The sequence below is a fragment of the Dendrobates tinctorius genome, unplaced genomic scaffold, assembly GCF_039654945.1.
Source record: "Dendrobates tinctorius isolate UK_male_01 unplaced genomic scaffold, ASM3965494v1 ptg000003l, whole genome shotgun sequence".
In the NCBI taxonomy this organism is placed as follows: domain Eukaryota; kingdom Metazoa; phylum Chordata; class Amphibia; order Anura; family Dendrobatidae; genus Dendrobates; species Dendrobates tinctorius.
In genome coordinates, this window is record NW_027361671.1 from 25642463 (window position 1) to 25669337 (window position 26875).

The 26875-nt window shown below is 43.0% G+C and overlaps 1 protein-coding gene across 6 annotated transcripts in view; it reads right to left on the minus strand.

Moving 5' to 3' along the window:
• MCTP1 (multiple C2 and transmembrane domain containing 1) overlaps positions 1-26875 on the minus strand; it is a 1234258-nt gene that overhangs the window by 293746 nt on the left and 913637 nt on the right. The window contains exons 17-19 of one of the 6 annotated variants that reach the window (XM_073590212.1): positions 2788-2917; positions 2617-2685; positions 2178-2415 (exon numbers count right to left, since the gene is read on the minus strand). The exons of the other annotated variants lie outside the window; for them this stretch is intronic. Of the exons in view, the coding sequence (XP_073446313.1) occupies positions 2297-2415; positions 2617-2685; positions 2788-2917 (318 nt within the window). The 3' untranslated portion in view covers positions 2178-2296. Of the gene's footprint in view, positions 1-2177; positions 2416-2616; positions 2686-2787; positions 2918-26875 lie in introns of those variants that run through there. 6 annotated transcript variants of the gene reach the window in all.

A 26875-nucleotide genomic window follows, 5' to 3' on the forward strand; every position in this document is an offset into this window, starting at 1 on the left:
TATGTTCATTTTGTCCATATGCACATGTCCGAGCAGCCATTTTAGTTTTGAAACCGCGCCCGCCCCCATTTTTGTAATTGTTGAACGGGATACCTTTCTAGGGCAGCGACCAAGCTTATGCGATTCAAACTCTTTTTTATTGTGTCTATGTTCATTTTGTCCATATGCACATGTCCGAGCAGCCATTTTAGTTTTGAAACCGCGCCCGCCCCCATTTTTGTAATTGTTGAACGGGATACCTTTCTAGGACAGCGACATAGCTTATGCGATTCAAACTCTTTTTTATTGTGTCTATGTTCATTTTGTCCATATGCACATGTCCGAGCAGCCATTTTAGTTTTGAAACCGCGCCCGCCCCCATTTTTGTAATTGTTGAACGGGATACCTTTCTAGGACAGCGACATAGCTTAGGCGATTCAAACTCTTTTTTATTGTGTCTATGTTCATTTTGTCCATATGCACATGTCCGAGCAGCCATTTTAGTTTTGAAACCGCGCCCGCCCCCATTTTTGTAATTGTTGAACGGGATACCTTTCTAGGACAGCGACATAGCTTAGGCGATTCAAACTCTTTTTTATTGTGTCTATGTTCATTTTGTCCATATGCACATGTCCGAGCAGCCATTTTAGTTTTGAAACCGCGCCCGCCCCCATTTTTGTAATTGTTGAACGGGATACCTTTCTAGGACAGCGACCAAGCTTATGCGATACAAACTATTTGTTATAAAATGTATGTCCGTACCAAAATGAAAGAGTTCTCACCATTTCCTTTCTTTTTTATTACAGATGGCATCAAGTAGCCAAGTTGCTAACAGCCAAGAGTTCATACGCCTATTTATTGAGATGTATCGCTCACTGCCCTGCCTCTGGAAGGTGAAGTCTCCTGATTACAGTAACAAATACAAGAAGAAGGTTGCATATGAAAAACTTGTCAATCTATATCAAGAAAATCACCCAAGCGAAACAGTTGATGAGGCTGTTATTAAAAAAAAATTCAAGCTCTACGCACAGTGTTCAAAAAGGAATTGAACAAGGTGGAAAAGTCTACAAGGTCTGGGGCAGGTACCGATGAAGTGTATGTTCCGAAGTTGTGGTACTACAACTTGCTGGAGTTTACGCGAGACCAGGAAATCCCCAGGGTTATGCACTGTTCTATGTCACTGCCACAAGAGGAAGAAACAGTGACACGGCCTGATTCCCCTCTAGTCAATGTAAGTATGTTTTGGGTTTCCCTCCAATAACCTATGATACATATATATGTACATGGTACAGTTGAGTTTTAGTCATTAAGTTGATGATTTGTAACTTTGTTCACAGCTGATACCTCTTCATTTTAAATTGGTTTATCATTACATAATTTCTACACATTTTGTCGATGACAGTACATAGCCAGTACCAATGTTCACACCCCCTCTTAATAAATTATTGTTATGTGTTTAAAAAACACTCGTTTTACTTTTTCTGTGTTTTAACCTTGTTTTTCTGTTCTTGCAGCATGTAACAGAAGAGGTGTCACCTACACCATGTGTAATTCCTGAAACCCCTGCAACATCAAACCCAACCGACGAGGAGGCAGAGGAGGCAAGTGTGTCCGTGGGAGCGTACACTGTGCAAAGGCGTAACCCTGTGAGTAGAAAAAGAAAGGCCACCGCTCCACCTTTTCCTGAGTTTGTCGATATAGCAAAGAACATATTGTCGCTGCAGGAAAAGCAAGCCATTGGGGGCTTTGCGCACATGGTGGACGAAAGACTTCGGTCTCTGGACGTTACACAAAGGCTTCAGGCTGAGAGAATTATATTCGAAGCGCTAAATAAAGCTGCTGTTGGACAACTAAAAGACAGTTATATTCTGGTGGATTCCCAAGCAATGTCAATAACCCCATGGCCGCAGACACAAGAACAGGTAACAAGCACGCCAAGAAGGGCGATTCAGCCGCTACACAGCATGAACTTTGGAACCCCACATTGGCAGTCTGGCCCATTCATAAATCCTGGAAGGCAGCAACTGAATGACTCAGACTTTAGTTACACTCAATTATAGTTGTTATGTTAACTTTTTGTATTAACAAAATTGTTTGGTTTTTCTTTTTTGTTTGTTTATAAAAAATAAAAATTGAAATTTAAATGTTTGCATTACACATGACTACAATTCCAAGTCCTTTCTAGACTGAGACAAAAATTGTTTTGCCAGTTAGGCTTTTTAATTTCTTTCTTTAAGACTGATTTTTAAACAAACCATGAAAGTTTAACATATGTCAACATGACATAGACAATTTTTTTAAACAAATCAAAACAAAATTAAATGTTATCACCCTGCGGTTGGGCTGCCACAAATTGGTCCAGCATCACTCCGAGTTGGTGTAACGCAGACATCGCCCTCCTGTGTGCTGCCAAGAGTTCAGGTAAGGTTGGTATTTCTGTTGAGGAAATTTACATTGTTGATGGCGGTTTTGTAAATGTCCATGCATACGGTGCCATAGTATGTGGAGCAGCATATGGTGGCATAATGTGGGTTTGGTAGCAAATGGGGCCATATCCTATGGATCGCAATATGGGGCCATAGTGTTAAGTGGCAGCAGATGGGTGCATACGGTTCATGCTTGTGGTCAAACACTTACGATTTTGTTGCGCCTCTGACTCTTCAGAAGAGGAGATAACAGCCCTTCCACGTCGAGTGGCAACACGTACTAGAAAATAAAATGTCTAAATAAAGAGTATGCCAGCAACTGTTACACAAATTATAATTTCTCACATGCTTAAAAAAAAAAAAAAAAAAAAAAAATTATTACCGGAGGTCGAGTCAGCTCCAGCTTCCCGGAGTGATACTGGAGAAAACACACCAATTGGGGATGAAGTGGAGGAAGCAATTTGTGGTTGAGGCGTTGAGGGGGGCGAGGGGGTCCTTACGGGCTCAGGTATCTAAAAATATGAAATTGAGCATTGAACATTTCCAAAGCGGTGAAAACATAAAAAAAAAGAAACGGTATTGTAATACTCCATTATTGTTTCCTCCCTGGAATAAACTTTGGTTTTTATTTACCGTTCGGCTTATGTGAACCATGACTTCTTTCCCCCCCCCCCGCTATTCTTGTAATTTTCAACCCAATAACAATACTAATTACATGAACAAACGCATTTTATACACTTATGGACTCTGCTTCAGGAGATGCTTGCACCGCCTGGCTTGCGTGTGCTGCGGGGGATGTCGGTGCTGCAGGTGCTGATGGGGCTGGGGCCGCCGCATGCGCCGCTGTTTGGAACAAACAAAACTGAGGGCAAAACGACTTATATTTGCGTTGTGCAATTTCACTTGTGCGAATCTTTTTTTTTTTTTTTTTTTTTTTTACACTGTAAACCCTGTTGGAAAAAAAAACAAAAAAAAAAAACATATGTTTAAAACATACTATCTGGAACACTCACCTCGGTCCCTCCGCACTTGTTGTTGGAGGCTGGTGAGGAGGTCTCTTGAGCGAAAGCGCAGATCTGCCAGTTTTTTTCTGATTTGCGTTGTGGTGTGTTCAACTCCGAACCGGCGTAACAGTCCTCGCCTGATCCTACGCAACACAGCCCGCTTGTGTCTCATGGGGTGTGCATGCGCCTGTCCACACGCATAATCGCGCCTCTCCATCTCCTGTACCAGGAAACGCATTTCGGCCTCCCCCCAAGGTGTAGCTCTCTGTCTACCAGCCATTGCTTCCTGTTTTGCTTTCACAACGCAGCAGGGACGGCCACAAGAACGTCGTGACGTCACGACGTTTTCCCGCCTCATTTGGTGACGCTACTGCGTACTTTTTGTTATGGTACTACTGCGCGCTTATCGGTGACGCTATAGAGTCCACTTAAGGGCGGTTGTAAAATGGCATGTTAACGGATCGCTACAGTGCTGATACTGTGTCTCAGGGCTATGTTATTTTTTTTTTCTTTTAAAAACCAGTAACACTTTGAAAAGTAGCAACTATGTGAATTTATTGTTGTTTTTATCACACAAGAATGAAATAAACATGTTAAATAAACACTTTTGCTGTCTAGATTTCATGCTGCCAAGTAACAGCACCAGGCCCATTAAAATATTGGCAGTATTGGTCCCTGCAGGCCTTAGCATCATCACGGTTTCTTCCCCTTGCCAGTGCTTGAAGTCCAGGTACTGCGGGATCATTGTCGCGCCACCTACCAAGAACAAGCTGACCATTTGTTGTGTCAACAGAGTCCACAAAGGCAGGCGGAGTGTAATCATTTGCATCGCGGCGCCGCAGAAAATTGTGCAGCACGCAACAAGCCATAACGACCGAGTCAATGGATTGCAACTTTAGGTTTATGGGTGTGTGGAAAATCCGAAAGCGGCTGGCCATGATGCCAAACGCATTCTCAACAACCCTTCGTGCCCTTGACAAACGGTAGTTAAATATACGTGTTTGCTCCGTCACACTTTTTTGTTGGTACGGTTTCAGTAGATTCGCATGCAGCGCGAAGGCTTCATCACCGACAAAAACAAAGTTGAGGTTGGCGGTTGTCTCTGTGTTGGGAGGCAGGTTCAGGTCACAATTGGTCAATCGCTCTCCAAAAAGTGTATGTTCTAACACTCCACCATCTGAAATCCTGCCGTTCATGCCAACATCAACATTTATGAACTCGTAGTTTGCATTAACAAGGGCCATAAGGATTACACTAAAATAGCCCTTATAATTGTAAAAATAGGATCCACTGTTCGGCGGTTGGGTGATCCTCACATGTTTACCATCCAAAGCCCCCCCACAGTTTGGGAACTGCCAAAGCCGCTCAAAATCAGAGGCAATATTTTTCCACTCCGCCACTGTTGTAGGAAACTGGATGTAGCTCCTGAGGCTTTGAACTATGGCATTGCATGTTTCAGGAATCAAACTGCTGAGCAGTGACAAAGAAACGGCAGAAGAAAATTGCAGATCTTTCAGTGATCGTCCGGTGGCCAGGAATCTCAGCGTCACGGTCAATCGTTCGTCTACCGGCACAGCAGCTCGCATTTTGGTATTTCTCCTTTCAATCAATGGCGTCACCCTGGCTAGTAAAAATTTGAAAGAGTCCTCTGACATCCGCAGATAGTTCTTGAAATCCTGAGGATTGTTCTCCTGCAGTTCTCTTACGAGCTGCATGTGTGAGAATTCGGACCTCTTCGCCAACCACTCTCTGGTCCACATGCGCCGCTTTCTTTTGGAACGCCTCTCTTGCATCTGTGCCTCTTCATGTAGCCGACCAGCCTCCAACACCAAAGCAGCAGCCACAATAGCACGCTCTGCGCCGTTCATGATATACAAACTGCAACATAAAATAAAATCAATAGACGATTTGGTAACAAGAGCTTCATTTGTATAAAGCCAACACAATAATCATTAACAGTATTACTCTAAAAAAAAAAAAAATGGTACTATTGAAATACATACCTGGCAAACAGAGTTGTTCTTTTGATGAATAAAATGAATCCACTAATAAAAGCGCAATAGCGATTACAATAGGGACGCCGAAGCAACCGCGTTGTGAAAGCCGTTAAAATATATACGCTGTAGCGACTCACACTGGAACGTTTAAGCCAAACCGGTTAACATCCAATATGCTTGGGAACAAAGTGTTGAATGAGGCGTTCAAGCGTTGTCTTTTATACCTTTTTTGTCAGATACATTTCGCACATTGTCAGCGCTTTGAAGACCAATAGGGAAGAGGAGGCGTGGCAGGTAAGTCACGCCTGTGTCGCTGAGCCATGCGTCGTTATTGACGTCGCTCATCGTTTTAAAAGCTTCAAACACAACGATAATTACTGGACAGCGGGACGTCAGCGATGGAAAAATGTACCTGCACATTCGAGCACGATCAGCGATAGCCGACGGGGGGTCCGGTCGCTGCTACCTTTCACACTTAACGAGATCGCTAGCGTGATCGCTGTCGCGTCACAATATCTGTGTCGCTTGAGCGATATCATTAGCGATCTCGCTTAGTGTAAAACCCCCTTAAAACACCAATAATTACAACTGTTAGCATTTGCCTTTCCCTCTCTTTGTAATTCCACCCGCAAGGTTTCAACTTGTAACATTTAGAAATACTTCTCCTCCTTTCTTATTTGCCCTGTGTTTCCGAAAGATCATAAGACCAAGAAGATTTACAGCCTAATCGTGTGAAGAGTCCAACATGTTTTAGCAACACTAACTACATAAATGTGTTGCTCCAGTACCAAATCATCAAGCTCTCCCACTTTTCATGCTAGACTCCAGGCATTTAAGAACCAGAACTTTACGTTTCTGTACATTTTTCCACATCCACTTTCAGAAATGCAAATTACTGAAATGACGGAACATTTGTCTTTACTGTTTGTTTGAAACATGGGCCTCCCTTACATTTTACTTGAATTATCCCCCCAGACATCTTCTCCACCTTCCAATAAAGTCTGACCCTCTCTTACCTCTCAACCCATTTATTTTCTACCTTGTCCTCCTCCCTAATCCATAGATTTATTACTTTGCCAACCCTGATTCCAGCATGAACCACAACAACTGGATCATCACCAGCCTCCTGTACTAATTTATCAAATGCATTTTACCTTTTGTCAAATCTTGGAATGAAAGAGACAGCAAACCATTTGATTGAGGCAGTCTTGGCAACAAATTATTCTATCCCTCTTCCTGATTATAGACTCCTTTCTAGCTAATATTGGCTTATCCTACCTATTTTACCCCATGGCTACCAGATGGGCCATTCATCTGGTCATTAGGAAGAGTAGTATCCACAAAATTTCTGAAACTGATACCCTTGCATCGTCACCCTATTTGGCATTGTTGTTTGGCACTTCAGAAAGAGAAGCAGCCTTCCTTTTCTTAAATTATTTTCACTCTTCTTTACTACATTAATCAACTTTATCTGCCTTTCCACCCTCCTAATTGCTTGCTCAGTGGCGAGCATGCTTCTTTCAAGATTGTGAATTACCCTCATTATTGAATTTCGCTACACCAGATTTGTAATACAAGTTTCCAGGTGGGCAACATGTTCATATCTGCAGCAGCGTTATTCACCCTGGAATTCCTGTTCCAGGTATTCATAAATATGGCAAGCTGTGCACTGTAGGAAACCTCCAATCCTGCTATCCATTATCCAATCTAACAGGAGACAGCTAAAAATAATATAAAAATAATCTCCTGACTGTCCTTAGCTCATACCCCTGAGCTTATAAAATATGCCACATATATAATCAATCACCAGCTATAAATCTTTTTTCTTTGTTTTTTTTTATATAGCGCTAACATATTCCGCAGCGCTTTACAGTTTGCACATATTATCATCACTCTTCCCGATGGGGCTCACAATCTAAACTCCTTGCAGATCTTGTCCTTGGTGGGATTCGAACCTAGGACTCCTGCGCTGCAAGGCTGCAGTGACATCCACTGAGCCACCGTGCTGCCCCTCAACTATAAAGGAAAAGTATGCACATAAATTAATAATAATACACACACATGATCTAATCCAAAGGCTGGAAGAGAAGATCTGTATGAAAAGAGTTGAAGGGTTGAAGAAAATTGACAAGCAAGTTAACTGCAGTTAACTAAAGAAGTAAAAAGCCATACCTGGGTCAACCGGTCCTCAGCCAGTATATGTACAGTACAGACAAAGAGGGCTATTAAGTGCATTGAGGGTGTGAACTGATGTCATGAGGGTCATGATTATGAAGAAAGTTTTGTGTGGGCAAAATGGGGATAGGTATATAAGTGAGGTAGGCCATTCTAAAAAAAAATGCATTTTTAGGCCACGCTTAAAACTGTGGGTATTTTGAATTAATGGAATTGTCCTGGGTAGTGCATTCCAAAGTATTGGCACAGCATGGAAGAAGTTTCAGAGACGGGAATGGGAGGTTCAGATTATTGAGGATTTTAGTTTTAAGTCATTAGTTGAACAGAGGGCACTGGTAGGGTGGTAGATTAAGACGAGGGAGATGTGGGGTAGTGCTGAACCACGAAATGCTTTGTGAGTAAGTGTGATAAGTTTATATTGAACACTGTATCAGATGGGCAACCATTGTAATGTCTGCCACAGAGTAGAAATATCAGTGTAGTGGTTGGAAAGGAATATTATCCTGGCTGCTGCATTCAGGACAGAGGGGAGAGTTTGGTAAAAGGGAGACCAATTAGTAGAGAGCTGCAATAGTCCAGACAAGAATGAATAAGAGAAACAGTAAGAGCTTTTGCGGAGTCAAAATGTAAGAAAAGGTAAAATTCTAGAGATGTTTTTGAGGTGTAGGTGACATGAGCGAACTAGTGATCAGATGTGGGGAGTGAAGGAATGATCTGAATCAAATATGACACAAGTGCATGTTGCTGGAGAGTAATGCTGGAACCATATATGGAAATGGCAATCTCTGGCATAGGAAGATTAGTGGAGAGAAGAAACACAAGGAGTTCTCTTTTTGACAGATTCAGTTTTAGATAAAGGGAGGTCAAAATATTAGAGACAGCAGAAAGACAATCACTGGTATCTTGTAGTAAGGCAGGGGAATGTCTGGAGACAATGTGTATAATTGGGTGTAATCAGCATAGAGAGAGTCCTGAAAACCGAATCTACTGATTATTGTCCAGTAAGGGCTGTAAAAAAGGGAAAAGAGAAGGGGCCCTAGGACTGAACCCTGAGGAACCCCGACAGTAAGGAGAATGGCAGAGGAAGAGTAACCAACAAAAGATGCAGTGAAGGTGCGGTCAGAGTGGTAGGAGAAGAACCAGGAGGGAACAGTGTCCTTGAGCTCGATAGAGTGGAGCACAGTGAGGAGCTGGTGATCCACAGTACCAAATGCTGCAGAGAGATGGAAGAGAATCAGAAATGAGTACTGAACAATAAATATAGCTGTTAGTAGAGCATTAAGAAACTTTAATGAGGGCAGTTTCATAGATAGCGGATTAGATGGGAGTGGATCAAGCGCTCCAGGAGTTTAGAGATGAAAGAAAAATTGGAGACAAGTCTGTAGTTAGCGGCGCAATTCTGGCAGAGGGATGGTTTATTAAGCAATGGATGTATACTCGCATGTTTAAATCAGGAGGTGAAAATACCAGATGAGAGGGAGAGATTAAATATTTTAGTTAGGTGAGTGGTAACAGCCGGGGAAAGGGACTGGAGGAGATGTCAGGGAATAGGGTCACTGGTACAGGTAGTGGGGTGAGAAGATGCAAGATGTCACTTCTTGTGTGACTGGTTCAAAGACAGAAAGGAAGCAAGATGCAGTGAAGGAGGGAGAAGAATGCATAACGCTAGGGGATTGGGAGAAAATTTCCTGTCGGATATGGTCAATTTTCTTTTTTTAAATATTTGGCCATATCATCAGTGCTGAGGTCAGTGGTCGGGGCCTGCAGTCTTGGATTGAGGAGAAAGCGAAAAGTGTCAAAAAGTCATTTAGAATTATTACATAGTGAGGTAATGAGGGTGTTGAAGTAGGTTTGTTAGGAGAGGTGAAGGGAAGATTTGTATGTTTTAAGCATAAACTTACAATGGATAAAATTTTCAGCTAGATTGGATTTTCTCCACAGACGTCCAGTGCACCTGGAGCACCGCTGGAAAAAAACGTGTTTGCAGTGTGTGCAAGGGTTCTTGCAGTCTGTGTCAAGGTGTTCTAAATGTAGGCAGTGCAGCTTCATTCAGGGCACTTTGCAGTGTTTCATTATAATGTTTCTGTGCAGAATCAGGACATGAGAGGGAGGAGACTGGGGCCAATGATCACTGGCAATTCTTCATAGGTTTCTGGGTGATAATGGCACATATATTTCTATATGTGTGGAAAGTGGGGGTGTCCTTAGTGGGGTGACAGTTACTAACAAAGTATGAAAGAATGTTGTGGTCAGGGAGTGGAAGAGGGGAGTTAGTAAAGTCATACTCTGAGCAGAGTTGGGAGAAGACCAGGTCCAGTGTATTTCCATCTTCATGCGTAGAAGAGTTAGTAAAGAGTGAAAAGCTGAAGTAGTAAGTTAGCCATAAAAGGTGGGAGGCAGATGGGGTGAGGGGATTACCATTTGGGATGTTAAAGTCCCCTATGATGAGAGTGGAGATGTCACACGATAGAAAGTTTGGAAGCCAGGTGGCAAAGTGATCCCTGAACTGACGGGAGGATCCCGGAGGGCAATACACTACCTCAAAATAGCTAGACCTCAAAACAGAAGAGCATGCAAGATGACCCAGAAATCTCACAGAACTGGAAGAATTTTCCAAGGAAGAATGAATGAAAATGCCTCAAACAAGAATTGATGGACTGGTTGCAAAAAGCTTTACAAGCTGTGATATTTTCAAAAGGGGGTGCTAGTAGGTACTAACCATGCAGGGTGCCCAAACTTTGGAATCGGACCATTTTCATTTTTGTAATTTTTAAAATCTATAAGATGAAAATCTATATTTTTTCACCTAAAATACAAAGGAAATGTGTCATCTTTAACTTTAGGATTTTTAGAGATCATTTCATCTTCAACTTGCTTAACTATGTAAAAAATGTGTCAGATATTTGAGACTCGAACAAATGGCTATTGTTTCGTCAAAGGATTGGAATAAACTTTGTTTTTATGAGATGGGTTTTATAACTCTTTTTTAAGCAGCTGCATATGATCACATCTTTAGGAAAGGTCCATAACAGCAGAATATATCCTGTCAGAAAACAAATGTTCTGCGCTCCTCACACCTTGTGAGGTTTTTTTCACAAGATTGGTTTCATCATCTCTATTATACTTCCAACCAAGAGGTAACTCCCTCACAGCACAGCTGGCATGGAGGGCACAAAGGCTGAAGACTGTTCTTGTGCTAATGTTTAACAATGTCCTGCCAGCCAAGAAAAAGGAGAAGAAAAAAATCATCCTTTGTGACTGGGCCACTGTTCCCACTGTCATTTTTCATGCTGGAGAGCTGAGGATTGCATTCCTTCAGAAAAGTGAAAATGTTATCCTGTGGCCTGATAATGACAAATCATCTTCGTTCTACTCAGCAGTCGACTTTAATATCAGAGAATATTCCTCTGTAGGAGAGGAAAAAGCTTAGGCAGACAAGGAAATTTACATGGGCCTGAACAGCATCCTTCACAGAGGGAATTAAATGTGACCTTATTCCTAAAGGACGCTCACAAGGGAGCAGGAACAAAAGCTGTAGCCCTGTGTCTAGCAAAAACATGTGTACACTAAACAACAGAAAATACTAAAAGGGAAAAGAAAATACAAAGAAACAAATAAAAAAACAGTTGTCAGATTTCCTGACTCATTTGGCTATTTGTACCCATATTCCTTACCTGTAAAACCATTATTATTTGTGATATTGAATATATAATATCAAATAAAAAAGGAATTACGGTATAACATGAAAAGCACTAAACCAACAAGAAAAGAGTACAGTATACCTGTATAACGCTACTATAAAGGGTGAATTACAGGATGGTGAGATTTTATTTTTTTCTGTGTATTCATATGGATTCCATGTTAGGAAACCTGTTTGGGTCTTTGGATAACATTGGAGGTACATGGAGGCACAGAATGAGCCCACAGGAGGCCATGGGCACCATATTACTGAACTGCACATTACAAAATAAATCCATTATATTGTAAGACTGCTCACAAGGATCTTCATACTGCTATAGTTTTTCAACATCGTTATCTAGTCTAGATAATGCTTTGTGAGCTGAACACAGCCCGGTAGACAGTTTTACACCTGCTTGACATATTGTTGCAAACCATCTGCACAGTATAGATATTCATTACATGAAACAAAAGTATTGGGGTACGGTACCAATACATTAGACCTGCAGGAGCTTTTATTACATCCCATTCTAAATCTATAGGCAGAGCTATGGAGTTGGCCACTGCTTTGCAGCTGTAACAGCTTTCACTCTCCTTGGGAGATTTTCTACAAGATTTTGGATTTTTTTCTATAAGAATTTTTACCAATTCATCATGGAGAGCATTTGTGAGGTCAGACACTGATGTTGGACAATCTATGTTTTAGTTCATCCCAAAGCAGTTCCATGGGCTTGAGGTCAAGACTTTGCGTGGTCCAGTCAAGCTCTTTCACACCACTCTCACCCAACCATGGTTTTATGGACCTTGGATTGTGCACTTTGGAAGAGTCATGCCAGAAAAGAAAAGCGCCTTCCCCAAACTGTTTCCACGAAGCTGAAAGCAAACAATTATCTAAAATAACATGACATGCTGAAGCATTAAGATTTCCCTTCACTGGAAATAAGGTCCTAGGCCAAACCTTAAAAAACAACTCCACAGCATTACCCTGCCTCTACCAACTTTACCGTTGACACAATGTAGTCAGTTAGGTAATGATCTCTTGGCATCAGCCAAAACCAGACTCTTCTATTAGACTGATCACACATATAAAGTGCCTGGACAAGTGAGAGGAGTCACAGCGAGGACTCAGAGTCCACACAGAACAGAGTTCTCCAGCGTGAAGTCATAATGAAATCTGGCAAATGTCTCGTCTGAGCTGTATACACGGACAGGCTCTGGAAACTTCTCGACAGATGTTCTGTAACTCCTGTACATGAGGAGCAAGGATGAAGGGGATGTCGTTCAGCAAATCCGCCATAGTTGGGTTACCTTCTGAGATCTGACTGGTCATCTTGGAAGCACCTGGATCACCGCTGTTCACCTGTGAGAAGTTTCCTGGTGGCAACTGGTAAGGCAGATTGTAGGAGAGATCGCTCCCAGTAAAAGTCGGTGTACTGTCCCTCTGCTCCGCAGGAGTCTGTCCCAGGAAAACAAAGTCATCGGGATCCTTATCTGACACTGGGTTTTTCTTTGTTTCTTGGCTTTTCCGGAAAAAGCTGAACATTCTTGGAGCTTTGCCACTGGCCCTCCAGCTGCACCTCTGTACTCCGAAACCACTAGCCACGTCCCCTCCAGCCGTCACTGTGACACTTGGGAAGAGTCATGCCAGAAAAGAAAAGCGCCTTCCCCAAACTGTTTCCACGAAGCTGAAAGCAAACAATTATCTAAAATAACATGACATGCTGAAGCATTAAGATTTCCCTTCACTGGAAATAAGGTCCTAGGTCAGTCCTTAAAAAACAACTCCACAGCATTATCCTGCCTCTACCTCTACCAACTTTACCGTTGACACAATGTAGTCAGTTAGATAATGATCTCTTGGCATTAGCCAAAACCAGACTCCTCTATTAGACTGTCAGAAGCACGATTTGCCACACCGCAGAACATATATCCAGTGCCCCACAATCCATCGGTAGCATGCTTATGAAGTCAGCAGACAATTGGTTACTTATAATGCTCTATACGCCACTGCTCTCGGCATCACAGCTCTGTAACTTTATATAGTCTGCCACTTTAATGCTTAGTTGCTGTAGTTCTGAAATGCTTCCACTTTTTAATAATGTCACCTGTGTTGGACTGGGGTGCCAAGGGCCCACCAGTAATATTGACTTTGGGGGGGCACTTTTCACATGCATACAAATATTACACTACCCTCACTCACAAATTTACCTATATCTCCATATAATAATAAACTAGTTAGTTTGGTTACTGAATGATGAGATGCTGCTTTTTTCTGTGCCGGATAAATCATGTGAATTATGCCAAGTGCTACCGATATAGTGAGGTTGGGGGCCTATGACTGCACAGGAGCCCACCGGGGGATTCCCCTGTTCCCCTATGGGCCAGTCTGAGCCTGAATGTCACTCATATATAACTGAGTAATTTTTAGGATGGGAGAAATCTCACAAATCATTTTGTTTGCAAGAATGTCATCCTCTTAGTACCACATTCAAATTCAGTGAGCTTTTTAGCCACAGCCATTCTTGTACAAAGAGGACCCATAGAAGCGCATTGTGTGCGCGAAACAACCGTCATCCTGTACTTTTTCACTCCACATTCACCTGTTTTTTGTAAAATCCAATAAAGGACCTCTGAGGAGGGTGAGTGCCATTTGTCACTTTTTCTTTTCAGAGGATTATGGACATTCTTGTACAAATCTTTGTAAAGGCAGACCTACATGGCGAGGGTCTGGATTTTTCACACCTGTGGCAATGGATCTGAAGTGGGGTTTAAATCACAGATTCATCTGATGTTTCTATCTAACATGACCATACACTTTCATATTCAATCTTATGCCAAAAGATTGTCCTGTTGTTAAACAAATGGCTGATATACAGCTCTGGTAAAAATTAAGAGACCACCACATCAAAACCCTGTCATGGGTAGCCCATTCTCTAGACCTGAACCCATTAAACACCTCTGGAGTGTAAAAAAGAGGATGATGGATGGTCACAAGCCATCAAACAAAGAAGAACTTCTTAAATTTTTGCGCCAGAAGCAGTGTGAAAGACTGGTGGAAAGCTGTTTTTAAAAATCATGGTTATTCCACAAAATATTGATTTCTGAACTCTTCCTGAGTTAAAACATTAGTATGGTTGTTTCTAAACGATTATGAACTTGTTTACTTTGCACTATTTGAGGTCTGAAAGCATTGTTTTTTTTTTATTTTGACCATTTTACTTTGCCAGAAAAAAATACAAAATTTATTGCTTGAAAGTTCAGAGTCATGTTGTCAGAAGTACAGTATGTAGACTAAAAGAACAACTTACATTTTACTCAAAAATAAACCTATAAAGAGAAAAATCAGGCAAACTGAACATTTGAAAGTGGTCTTTTTCAAATGTTGCCTTCCTCTGGGTCAACATGTTAGGGCAGATTAGGATAGGATATGGGTTGAACTAGATGGACTTATTGTCTTCCTTCAACCTTAATAACTATGTTACTATGTTACTCTTAATTTTTGCCAGAGCTGTATATCAAGATAACATTGCCTAAATATTGAAAACCTTACAAGACTTTGCAACTGTTTCAATTTTGACGTCATCCACAAACTTGTCGTGGACTATAGAGAGTCTTGTGTTACAGACCAAACCTCTAAACGAAAAATAACAGATAAGCATGACCCATACCTAATCTTTTAAGCTTCTTAAGTAAAACCGAGCACATCAATGTGAATCTATTACCCAAATTTATTTATTTGAGCCAAGTTCCGTAATTTTTTTTATCTATTTCTACAGTATATTCAGACTGTATATATTTTTGTCTATTTTCTTTACTTAATTGTGGAGACAGCCATTTTAATCGAACATCTGTTCTACATTTTAACATTTCAGAAATGTGCTTTACAGTAGTCAAGTAGACACAAGAAAAAACTGCCAGAAAATATCTAAGTGACTTCTATGGAAGAGTGTTATGAGTATTCTCTGTGACCTGTGCTTGGGTCACTGTGCAGGGAGGTGGTGAGCTGTGGCATCACCTATTATGCAGTGTTTCCGTAAAGTCATGGTGCACTTTTGACCAGTCACTGGAAAGCAACAAAAAACAATAGAAATGTGAAATCTGCTCCAAATGAAAGAAAAACTCTCCCAGTTTCATACCTATTCAGTGCAGTTCGATGTGGACTCTATTTGTTGCCCTACACACATCCAAACGATAGTGAAGTTCTGGTCACACACGGGTAAGGACGTCTGATGTAACAGAGTGAATAACGTCTGTGATTCTCTGTTTTAAGTGATTAAAGTCGTTGATACGTTCAATGTACACATGTTGCTTCACATAACCCCAAAATTAAAAGTCTAAGGGCGTCAGATCCGGGGATCGTGGTATACTAGTATACTTTCCTATTTGAATAAATTAAACCAACACCTCAGCATAAATAAGCAGAAAAACTGCCCATGCTAGACATCATCTTACAGGCAATAGTTACCACCAACATCATTAAAAATCAGCACATTACACTAAATGCAAAGTCAATAGAAAAAGCCTATATTGACCATAAAATTCTAATCAGGACTCAATAAGTGGAACAGTCTCACCCCATCCTTCACCATAAGGAACGATCAATTTCATCAGGTGATGTAATTGCTCCACCAAATAACACCACTCCCGACGCATTTCCTCTTATCTTGATTCTTTAGGGGAGTAAAAGGCAGATAATTGAAGTCATCCTGTTTCACCAAGCACTGTTGCCCGCTGGTATGGCTTACAACCACAAAGCGGTACAGTGGTATGCTTACCGCACTGTGTGACAGCTATTCCCTTTTGTACACTCTCAGCTGTGCGCTTTCACAAGTTCAGATGACCACTTCCAGACCTTTCACTTCATGTGATGCTGACATCACCAAAAGGTCCTATGCTCTGGACCACAGAAGCGGTGACTCCCGCAGTTAACTCATTATAAAACGGGCAATCAATAATACATAACAATTGCCTCCAAATACATAACAATTTACAGGCAAACACACTGAACCTGTTTAGCCATTTAGTATGGACCTCATGCATAAGCATATAAAGGTCACAAAACCCAAAAGGTTGGAAAAAGTTTAATCTTACTCAATAAAAGCAATAGAGTCAGAAAAGGTAGTAATCAAGAGCCTAGCAGAAGAACATACACTCTCCTCTCCATATTTAACATTATAGAGAACAGTACAGATTTAAAACAACATTGGGCAGCAGATTCACAGAAAATGGGAACGATCAATTAAGGACATAAACAAAATAGGAAAATAGTGCCACACCTAACCAGCTCGCCCTATAACAACCTACACTAAAAAATACCCTTCCTAACAGCGGAGGTTGGCACCCTAAAAACCTGCGCAAGTGGTGCCCCCGCTCCACGACGGCTGTGCCTACTCCAATAACCCTACATAATTCTGTCTCTAAGTGCACAGAGAAAGAAGAGAAATGAGGGTATTTAGAAAAAAATTAGAGATGTGCATTAAAGGGGTACAATCAGAGTTCCTTCATTCACTATCGTAATACCATACTTGTGCTGACATCTACCTGACAGCGGAGGTTGGCACCCTAGGAACCTGCGCAAGTGGCACCCCTGCTCCTCGACCACTGTCCCTCCTAAAGGGCCCTAGAATTAAACTTTATAGGAAACAACTATGTGACAACTGCTCATTGAGGCCTTTTGGGGCCGTAGTGTCCAGACGATAGATCCACTTGGTTTCTCTTTGGAAAATACGACAGTCCCAGTCCCCACCCCTGGGCGGTGTCCTTATTTGGTCTATACCCACCCATGATTAAGCCCTCTTAGGGTGAAACGCGTAGAAAATTGCTCCCCTCCTTACGCCTCTTTATGTCGTTTTTACCTGATGGTATGAAGATTTTATATTCTCAATAAAGCAATTATTATTTTATCTCCTGGAGACGCTGGAAAAATCCTTCTTTATGTTGTGCATGCACTATACACCCGGGTCAGGGTGTTTCCGTGCGTCGGAGGTGTGATCAGGAGTGAAGAGGGGTGAGCTGAATACTTCTTGTTTGTATACCCACAAATTTAACCACTTTTATGTTGCCAGAGTTTTTGCCACTCACATGCCTGGCTACCGGGGTATCTCTTTGATTCCATATATCTCTAAGGTGTTCACCTATTCTTGTACGGAACTCTCTCTTCATTTTCCCAACGTATTCCATCCCACATTGACATTTTGTTGACAATGCCCTTTGTTCTACAATTAATAAAGGACCTGATCACAAAGTCCTTTCCAGTCACATTGCTTGTGAATGACTTAGTCTGCATTACAAAATCACATATTGAACAGCCACCACATTTAAAACATCCTTTTACGTTGGAAATCAACCAATTTTTTTTCTGTTGGTGAAATGTAATGGCTGTGTACTAGCCTGTCACTTAATAATCTTCCCCTTCGATACGTTAGAGATGGGGCAGCTTGTACCAACTTGCCGACTTCATTATCTATTTGTAGGATGGACCAGTATTTTGTCAGAATATTTTTAACCTGATATGCACGGTTAGAATAAGTGGTGACAAACCTACAGATACCATCCGTAGAGTCAATTTCAGTTTTAGGACCCAGTAAGTTAGAGCGCTTCATAGCCCTTGTCTCTCTGTATGCCTTAGTCAATACATTTTTAGGATACCCTCTCTCAGTGAATCTGCTGCCCAAATCGGCCGCCTGTATTTCGAAGTCCGTATCATTAGAACAATTACGGCGTTGACACATATATTGGCCTTTGGGATTCCCTTCTTTAAGAGTAGAGGACGGTTACTTTCCCTTCTGAGAAGTGAGTTGGTAGCAGTACTCTTCCTATATGTTTTTGTCACCAGTGTACCATCATTCTTCCTCTGAATTAACAAATCTAAAAATAGAAGTTCTTTGTGATCTAAAATGTAAAATACAGACTCAGGTCATTGCAATTAAGGGTGTCAACAAATTCTTTAAATTGAACCTCATTTCCTCTCCTTACAATCAGGATGTCATCTATAAATCGTGTCCACAGTGAGATCCTTTCACTTCAACTCACTGGGATATCACCAAAGACAAATGTTTCCTCCCACCAGCCCAGGAAAAGATTTGCATATTATGGGGCACATGGACTCCCCATAGCTGTTCCCCTGAGTTGGTGGAAGTACTTCCTGTCAAACACAAATACATTCCTTAATGAGCAAAATTCCAATCCTTTTAACACAAATTCTTTGTGATTGGAAAATTGACGACCCTACTTTTCAGGAAGAATTCTACTGCTGCCAACCCCTTCTCATGGGGGATAGATGAATATAACGATTCAACATCGATACTTGCTAGTAACACATCCTCCTCAAATGTCAAGCCTTCCAGTTTTCTCAAAAGGTCACTAGTATCATATGGGAAAGAATTGAGACTTGTGACAAAAGGTCTTAGAACAACGTCCAAATAGATACTTAGATTTTGCGTCAGGCTGTCTACTCCTGACACATTAGGCCTTCCTTTCAGGCGACCTAAGCCCTTATGTTATTTCGGTAGACAGTAAAACGTGGCCAAAATAGGAAATTCTTACTGATGTTGGTGGTAACTATCGCCAGTAAGATGATGTCTAGCATGGGCAGTTTTTCTGCTTATTTATGCTGAGGTGTTGGTTTAATTTATTCAAATAGGAAAAATCAATATATCATTGGGTCTTTGTCAAATACCCTAAATGTGTCATTTGACCTATTACAGGCCAAGGTCAGTTGATTTTGGTTTTATATTGAAAATTGCTTGGTGCAGTTGTATGAGTAGCACTATTTTTGCACTTTACCTTTTGGGATTTCACTGTGGTTTTTTTTGGGGGGGATTGGTGATACACTCCTAAGTTTTTTATATATATAAAAAGAGAATTTTTTAATAGCTGATTAAAAGTTATATTTTATCTCCAATTGGCTTTAAATTAAAAAAATCAGACAACCTGAACATTTGAAAGTGGTCTCTTCATTTTTACCAGAGCTGTATATTTCTAAATAACATTTAAACAACCATATTATCCACCTTATCATGCTACAGCCTGCATGATGAATGTGATTTTTTTTTCTTCCTTTTTTGTAACCACAATTCTATGCTGGATGTAATAATGTGGGCAGTACATTGAGGGATCAGCGAACGGTCATAAGCCATACAGATGAATATGTAAGCAGAGCACAGCAGAAAGCTCCCCCCCTTAGGCCGCCCCAGAGCACAAGCAAATCATTAACTCAAAACTGAAAGCAACAACCACAAGACGGATTTCATCAACTTTGGTATCATTTTAATCAGTATAATGGCGCCAACCTGACACTTTCTGTAGGTTACTAAGCGCAATCCTGTTGACAGGTTCACTTTAAACTAATTTGCAATATGATCGGTGAAGAATCTAGGCTTAAAGTGGAAATTCAATGTTGAGTACTTTGCGCTTATACAGGGAGGAAAAAAAGTATTTAGTTAGCAACCAATTGTGTAAGTTCTCCCACTTAAAAAGATGAGAGAGGCCTGTAATTGACTTCATAGGTAGACCACAACTATGAGAGTAAAAATGAGAAAACAAATCCAGAAAATCACCTTGTCTGATTTGGCAAGATATATTTTGCAAATTATGATGGAAAATAAGTATTTGGTTACCTAAAAACATGCAAGATTTCTGACTCTCACAAACCTGTAACTTCTTCTTTAAGAGGCTCTTCTGTCCTCCACTCATTATTTGCAGTAATGGCACCTGTTTGAACTGGTTATCAGTATAAAAGACATCTGTCCACAACCTCAAACAGTCACACTCCAAACACCACTATGGTGAAGACCAAAGAGCTGTTGAAGGACCCCAGAAACAAAATTTTAGACCTGCACTGGGGTGGGAAGACTGAAACTGCAATAGGCAAGTAGCTTGGTGTGATGAAATCAGCTGTGGGAGCAATAATAAGAAAATGGAAGACATGCGAGACCACGGATAATCTCCCTCGAACTGGAGCTCCACGCAAGATCTCCCCCCGTGGGGTCAAAATGATCACAAGAACGGTGAGCAAAAATCCCAGAACCACACAGGGGGACTTAGTGAATGACCTGCATGGAGCTGGGACAATCGTAACAAAGGCTACCATCAGTAACACACTATGCCACCAGAGACTCAGATCCTGCAGTGCTAGACGTGTCCCTCTGCTTAAGCCAGTACATGCCCGGGTTCGTCTGAAGTTTGCTAGAGAGCATTTGGATTATCCAGAAGAGTATTGGGAGAATGTCATATGGTCTGATGAAACCAAAGTAGAATTGTTTGGTAGAAAAAAAACTCATTGTGTTTGGAGGAGACAGAATGCTGAGTTGCATCCAAAGAACACCATACCTACTGTGAAGCATGGGGGTGGCAACATCATGCATTGGGACTGTTTATCTGCAAATGGACCAGGACCACTGATCCGTGTACATTTAAGAATGAATAGGGCCATGTATCGTGAGATTTTGAGTGCAAACCTCCTTCCATCAGCCAGCAAGGGCATTGAAGATGAAATGTGGATGGGTCTTTCAGCATGATAATGATCCCAAGCACAGCTCCAGGGCAACGACCTAGTGGCTTCTTAAGGTCCTGGAGTTGCCTAGCCCATCTCCAGATCTCAATCCCATAGAAAACCTTTGGAGGGAGTTGAAAATCCGTGTTGCCCAGCGACAGGCCCAAAACATCACTGCTCTAGAGGAGATATGCATGGAGGAATGAATGGGACAACATACCACCAACAATGTGACAACCTTGTGAAGACTTACAGAAATCATTTGACATCTGTCATTGCCATCAAAGGACATATAACAAAATATTGAGATGAACTTTTGTTAATGACCAAATACGGTACTTATTTTCCACCATAATTTGCAAAATAAATCTTGTCAAATCAGACAAAGTGATTTTCTGGATTTGTTTTCTCATTTTGACTCTCATAGTTGTGGTCTACCTATGATGTCAATTACAGGCATCTCTCATCTTTTTAAGTGGAAGAACTTGAACAATTGGTGGCTGACCAAACACTTTTTTTCCCCACTGTAACTCTGTATATTGAGCTGAATGTAAATAAGAGTCTGTAGAAGGACATGAGAAAGTATATGTTTTCACGTAGTGCTTGAAATGTGTTACTTTCTCCATCAACATGTTGGAAGGTATGAGTACTACGGCTGAATAATAGGACTATCGCTGCTGCATAAAATATAGCCGATCGTAATCCAACCAAACAGAACACTTTACTGCTTCCCATTATAGTTTGCATCTTATAAATGCAAACAAACCTTCAGGCTTCACTGTCACTCAGACATAAGTGTCAGAACAAAGCACGGAGCTGATTATTTTGTTCCTGCTGGAACATAAGTGTCTACTACTTTACAAACTTTTCTGCACTCTTCAGCAGGCAATGTTAATTCAATCCCAATATGCAAGCTTCTTACATGGAGAGATACTCAACACCTGTCTGTACTATGGAGCTACTTAAGTCTTAAACTCTGATACGGCAACCTACATTATTTCATGCATCAAACCTGCTTATCTGGTTTCAGGTGCTTAACAAAGATTGTCAGTCAAGGAAAACAAATACCATTTCAGATCTGGGAGAGCTTTTAGGTAAGGTAGTAAAGGGAAATAAAACAAATGAAGGGCTCGGCTGTAGCTCAGTCATTTCAATTTAGAGCAAAATGCCAACAATATTCAATGTTCTTATATCCAAATGTATTCATTAAGGCCATGTTTAAATCATATTAATGTTGTCTACTTGACATAAATGCCAAAAACCTCTCTAAATAAACCTCCAATGAGAGAATCTGGCAGGTGACTTAGAGGAATGTGTGCTCCTTAGCATCCCATTTAAATAGGTATGCTGTGTGGTACACATCTTGCACAGGATAACATTGAATGGAATACTACTCCATCCATTTTTTTAAATTCCCAAAATACCAATATATACCGGTCCGACAGAGGCAGATACAGTAGATTTTTTTGTTCTTTGCCAGGTTAACACATTCTTACGACAGGCTTAATGTACGAGAGCTCTTCCAGGATACCCAATAACGTGATGTGGACCCTGTGTAACATGTTCAGTACAGTCAAGTAACATTCTTCTGGATTGCTCAGTAACATTAAATATAATCTATTGCTTTTTTCCTATCCAAGTTCCTAAACTCACCCTGTACTGTGAAAAACTGCTAAAACTCAACTCTTATTGATCATTTAGGTTATATGCTGCCAATAGAAGTCTATGAAAATGAGAGGTGGGGGATGGGAGTGGCTGCTAAATAGGGAGAGATATAGAGACTCACAGAGACAGTGCTGCTAAATAGGGAGAGATATAGAGACTCACAGAGACAGTGCTGCTGAATAGGGAGATATAGAGAGACTCACAGAGACTGCTGTTGAATAGGAAGTGATAGAGAGAGCAACAGAGACAGTGCTGCTGAATGGGGAGTGATAGAGAGACTCACAGAAACAGTGCTGCTGAATAGGGAGAGATAGAGAGACTCACAGAGACTGCTGTTGAATATGAAGTGATAGACTCACAGAGACATTGTTGCTGAATAGGGAAAGATAGAGAGACTCACAGAGAGAGTTGTGGTGCCCCTGATTCTCAGTCGCCACAGAGGTACTGCACCTCCTCCTGAGGTGTGGTATCCCACCATCCAGGTAAGGTGGAGACTCCTGACCACACTCCAACACCTGCACCCCACAACACAAAGTAGTGTAGCAAAGCACCTTCGGCGGCTCCCTGCTTGGAGTGTAGCATAGCACCCCTTGGTGGCTCCCTGCTTGGAACACGAAACGTGCTGGGAGGTGGGTTGAGCTTAGTTTACATTACAAGGAGCGGGAAGAGTTTAGGACTAGAGGTCAGTTGGTTAGGGAGTTGGAGAGAAGAAGATCCCCGGAGAGAGGGATAGATGGATGGAAGTGTTGCAGCAGATCCCAGTGACCTGGGTCTGCTGGCACGGGAAAGGAAGAGAGAGAGAGCAACATAGACTGAAAGCCTGATTTTCCATCGGAAGAAAGATTAGTATGGAATGTAGGAGTAAAAGGGAACAGAGGACGTGGGTTAGAAGAGAACCCTTCCCAGAAGTTCCAAGCGCAAGGCCGGAGCCCGGTTCCCGAGGTTGTATGGATACTAATGGTCCTGCAGCAGACACCGGAGGAATAGAAGTAGTGACCGCTTTATTCCCACACAAGACTTGGGGGCACAACAGCAACTGGATAGTGAGCCGGGTCTTAGTAGCAAGGAGTTCCCGAAGCAGGCTACAGCTGTCTGCCGTACAAGTAGCGTTCATAAGAACATCAGACAGGAGGAACTCCAGTGTTACTCAGTACTAGGAGTACTTCATTTAAAGGCGCTATAAGAGGAGACATTCAGAAAGGCACATGTTGGTGGAGTGTTGGAAAGGAGGATTCCATCTGGCCTGGAGGTTGACTGAGTCCCTGACCCGGAGGACACGGCACAGAGGCAGGCACCTGTTTGTACAACAGACTGCGAGTAAAGCTTTGGAACTACATGCCCTGGTGTCCTCCACTTATTCCCTGCGCCAACCTGTCCAACACTGCTACCCCCTCTGCGCCTGACACCACACCATCTAAGTGTCACTTCACCTACACTGCCCTTGGACTACAGCCCTGCCTGTGGAGGGCTATAACATCATTGCTGCACCACACCATCTGTCCCAGAGGACCTGTCTGCAGCGTTGGCTTACATCTCCATTGCCGGACACCACAGGTGGCGTCACGAATCACTTATAAACTTTCACCACCACAAGCACACTGAAACAACTCCCCTTTACAATGGGCACCCAGGGCCACGGACCAGGTCCCAGCTGTCGTGACATCTCCCATTGAAGCTCATCAGGCCTGATACCGAGTACCCCACAGCCCTGGGAGGGCGACCCAATTTCTGGCGTCACGAACAGGATTGCGAGACCCGATGCCATGGGGTTCTGTGTGCCTAAGACTTAAATCTTTGAAATGTGCAGAAGACCCAATTTAATAAACTGTAAAATGAACACTAAAAATGGCCACCGATGCGGTGAAGAAGGGTGTGATAATATTGGTGGTCCTAAGAAAAGAGCGCGGACTGTCCTGGGCCTCCCCTATCTGAACTTCTATGCGACAGCAACATGGCCCACCCCCCGAGGGGTTCGCATACTGGCTTGGCATGGAGGAGTAGGAAGAAGGCACCGCCCTCAGAAGGAGGGGCGAGAGCCAGTGGCGGGAAAAGAGCCGAGGCAAGAAGGAGAACGCCAGAACGCCATATTGGAAGGAGAAGGAAGGAGGCCTGCGGAGCGCAAGGAGGTTAAGTTGAACCTCCCCGGCGCAAGGGCTGAAGGCTCCGATCTGGCTTCCGGCATGAACCGTCAGCAGCTGGAGGAGGAAATAGCCCAGCTGACTACCCATCTACAATTGAGGTAGGAGGCGTTATGGAAGTTAGACTGGCAGCACGCCCCGGAGGGGCCTACGCCATCGGCACCTCTAGTCCCGGTACCTTCCCCCTTGGTACCCGCTGCCGCTGCTCTTCACCGGTGGTACCCACCGCCGCACCGGACTTTTCTCAGGCAGCGCCAGTTTACATCTCTACACTGTCAGTACGGTTGGTCGTGGCCGGTCCAGAAGAGCCATCGGAAGGCCCGGGAGTTGAAGAGGAAGAAGCTGCCCCCCCGTCTGGACCTGACGCGGCCGCGCAGGTCCCACCGAAGACTCCTGCTGACCAGGAGCTGCCATCTGCTCCACTGCCACCGACATCCGGACGGACTGCCCCTGTGGATACCCCTGCAGCTGCCCACCGTCTCATGCCTGCACCGGAGCCGGAACACCGCCAGGAGGCCCCAAGTACGTCTGCTGTCCCTGCACCTGGGAAGGCCCTGGGGTGTACGCCCGTGGCAGCGTCGGTACATGTCGTGTTGGACTTTGTCTGGGACTGGGACTCTGATTCCTGGGGGGGGACGCCTGAACCCCTAGCGGTGGTACCCCTGTCCACAGTGGGAGAAAGCAGGTCCCCGGCGGAGGAAGAACCTTACTGCCAACAGACCCTCTGCAAGCTGGCAGCTGAACAGAGGGAGAGGGAGCAACGGAGACTGGCGGTGCTAGGCCCCGATTTGGACTGGAAGGAGAAGGTCCATGCTGGTCACTACAGTCCCCGGGACTCAGCTGGATGGGGACAGGTCCTCAATGTAAATCAGGAGAGAGGATTCGGGTTCATTGCAGACCCCAAGAGGATCAGTGACTTGTTCTTCAACCGGAGGGATGTGGAGTCACACCTGAGGAAGGGACACCTTGCAAGAGATCTGCAACCGGGGGAGTATATGACCTTCACCTGGCATGAAGGGTTAAGAGGTTGGTATGCCATGAACATCCGCCGAATCCCTGAGGAATTTATTGCAGTCTATAAAAAGGAAAAGGCGTATGTACCCCCAGCTGGAATACCTCCTACAGTAGTGATCACTCCTGCCAAGGTACCTCAGGCAGCCATCCACCCAGCTGCCACCACCTCGTCCTATGTGAATCCATCAGCAGGAAGAGGATGTCAAGAAATTCTTCCATGGAAGCAGCAGCCCAAGCAACCAGCTTCCAGAACCCCAGGAGGGGACCCCCAACACCAACAATGAGTAAGAACTAACTCTCGTTACCCAGGAGGGTATTTGCACCTTTGTTCTTGTTTTCTATTTTTGGTTATCATGTTTTTGTTTTCTTGTTGTTTTTCCAGTGTTGCCCAGTTTTATTGGCAGTCTTCACACTTGAACTGTGGAGATCATGGACGCTCTGTGATCCGGAACTGTAATTGTAAATAATTTGCACCTCTTTAGGTGCTTTCTCTTGGTTTTACATAGGAACCTTTCCTTGGAATAAGGACTACCTCGCCACAGAGGTACTGCACCTCCTCCTGAGGTGTGGTATCCCACCATCCAGGTAAGGTGGAGACTCTTGACCACACTCCAACCCCTGCACCCCACACCACAAAGTAGTGTAGCAAAGCACCTTCAGCGGCTCCCAGCTTGGAGTGTAGTATAGCATCCTTTGGTGGCTCCCTGCTTGGAACACGAAACGTGTTGGGAGGTGGGTGGAGTTTAGTTTACATTACAAGGAGTGGGAAGAGTTTAAGATTAGAGGTCAGTTGGTTAGGGAGTTGGAGAGAAGAAGATCCCCGGAGAGAGGGATAGATGGATGAAGTGCTGCAGCAGCTCCCAGTGACCTGGGTCTGCATGCACAGGAAAGGAAGAGAGAGAGAGCAACATAGACTGAAAGCCTGATTTTCCATAGAAAGATTAGTACGGAACGTGATGAGTAAAAGGGAACAGAGGACGTGGGTTAGAAGAGAACCCTTCCTAGAAGTTCCAAGCGCAAGGCCGAGGCTGGTCCCCGAGGTTGTATGGATACTAATGGTCCTGCAGCAGACACTGGAGGAATAGAAGTAGTGACTGCTTCATTCCCACACAAGACTTGGGGGCACAACAGCAACTGGATAGTGAGCCGGGACTTAGTAGCAAGGAGTCCCCGAACCAGGCTATAGCTGTCTGCCGTACAAGTAGAGTTCATAAGAACATTGGACAGGAGGAACTCCAGTGTAACTCAGTACTAGGAGTACTTCATTTAAAGGCACTATAAGAGGAGACGTTCAGAAAGGCACATG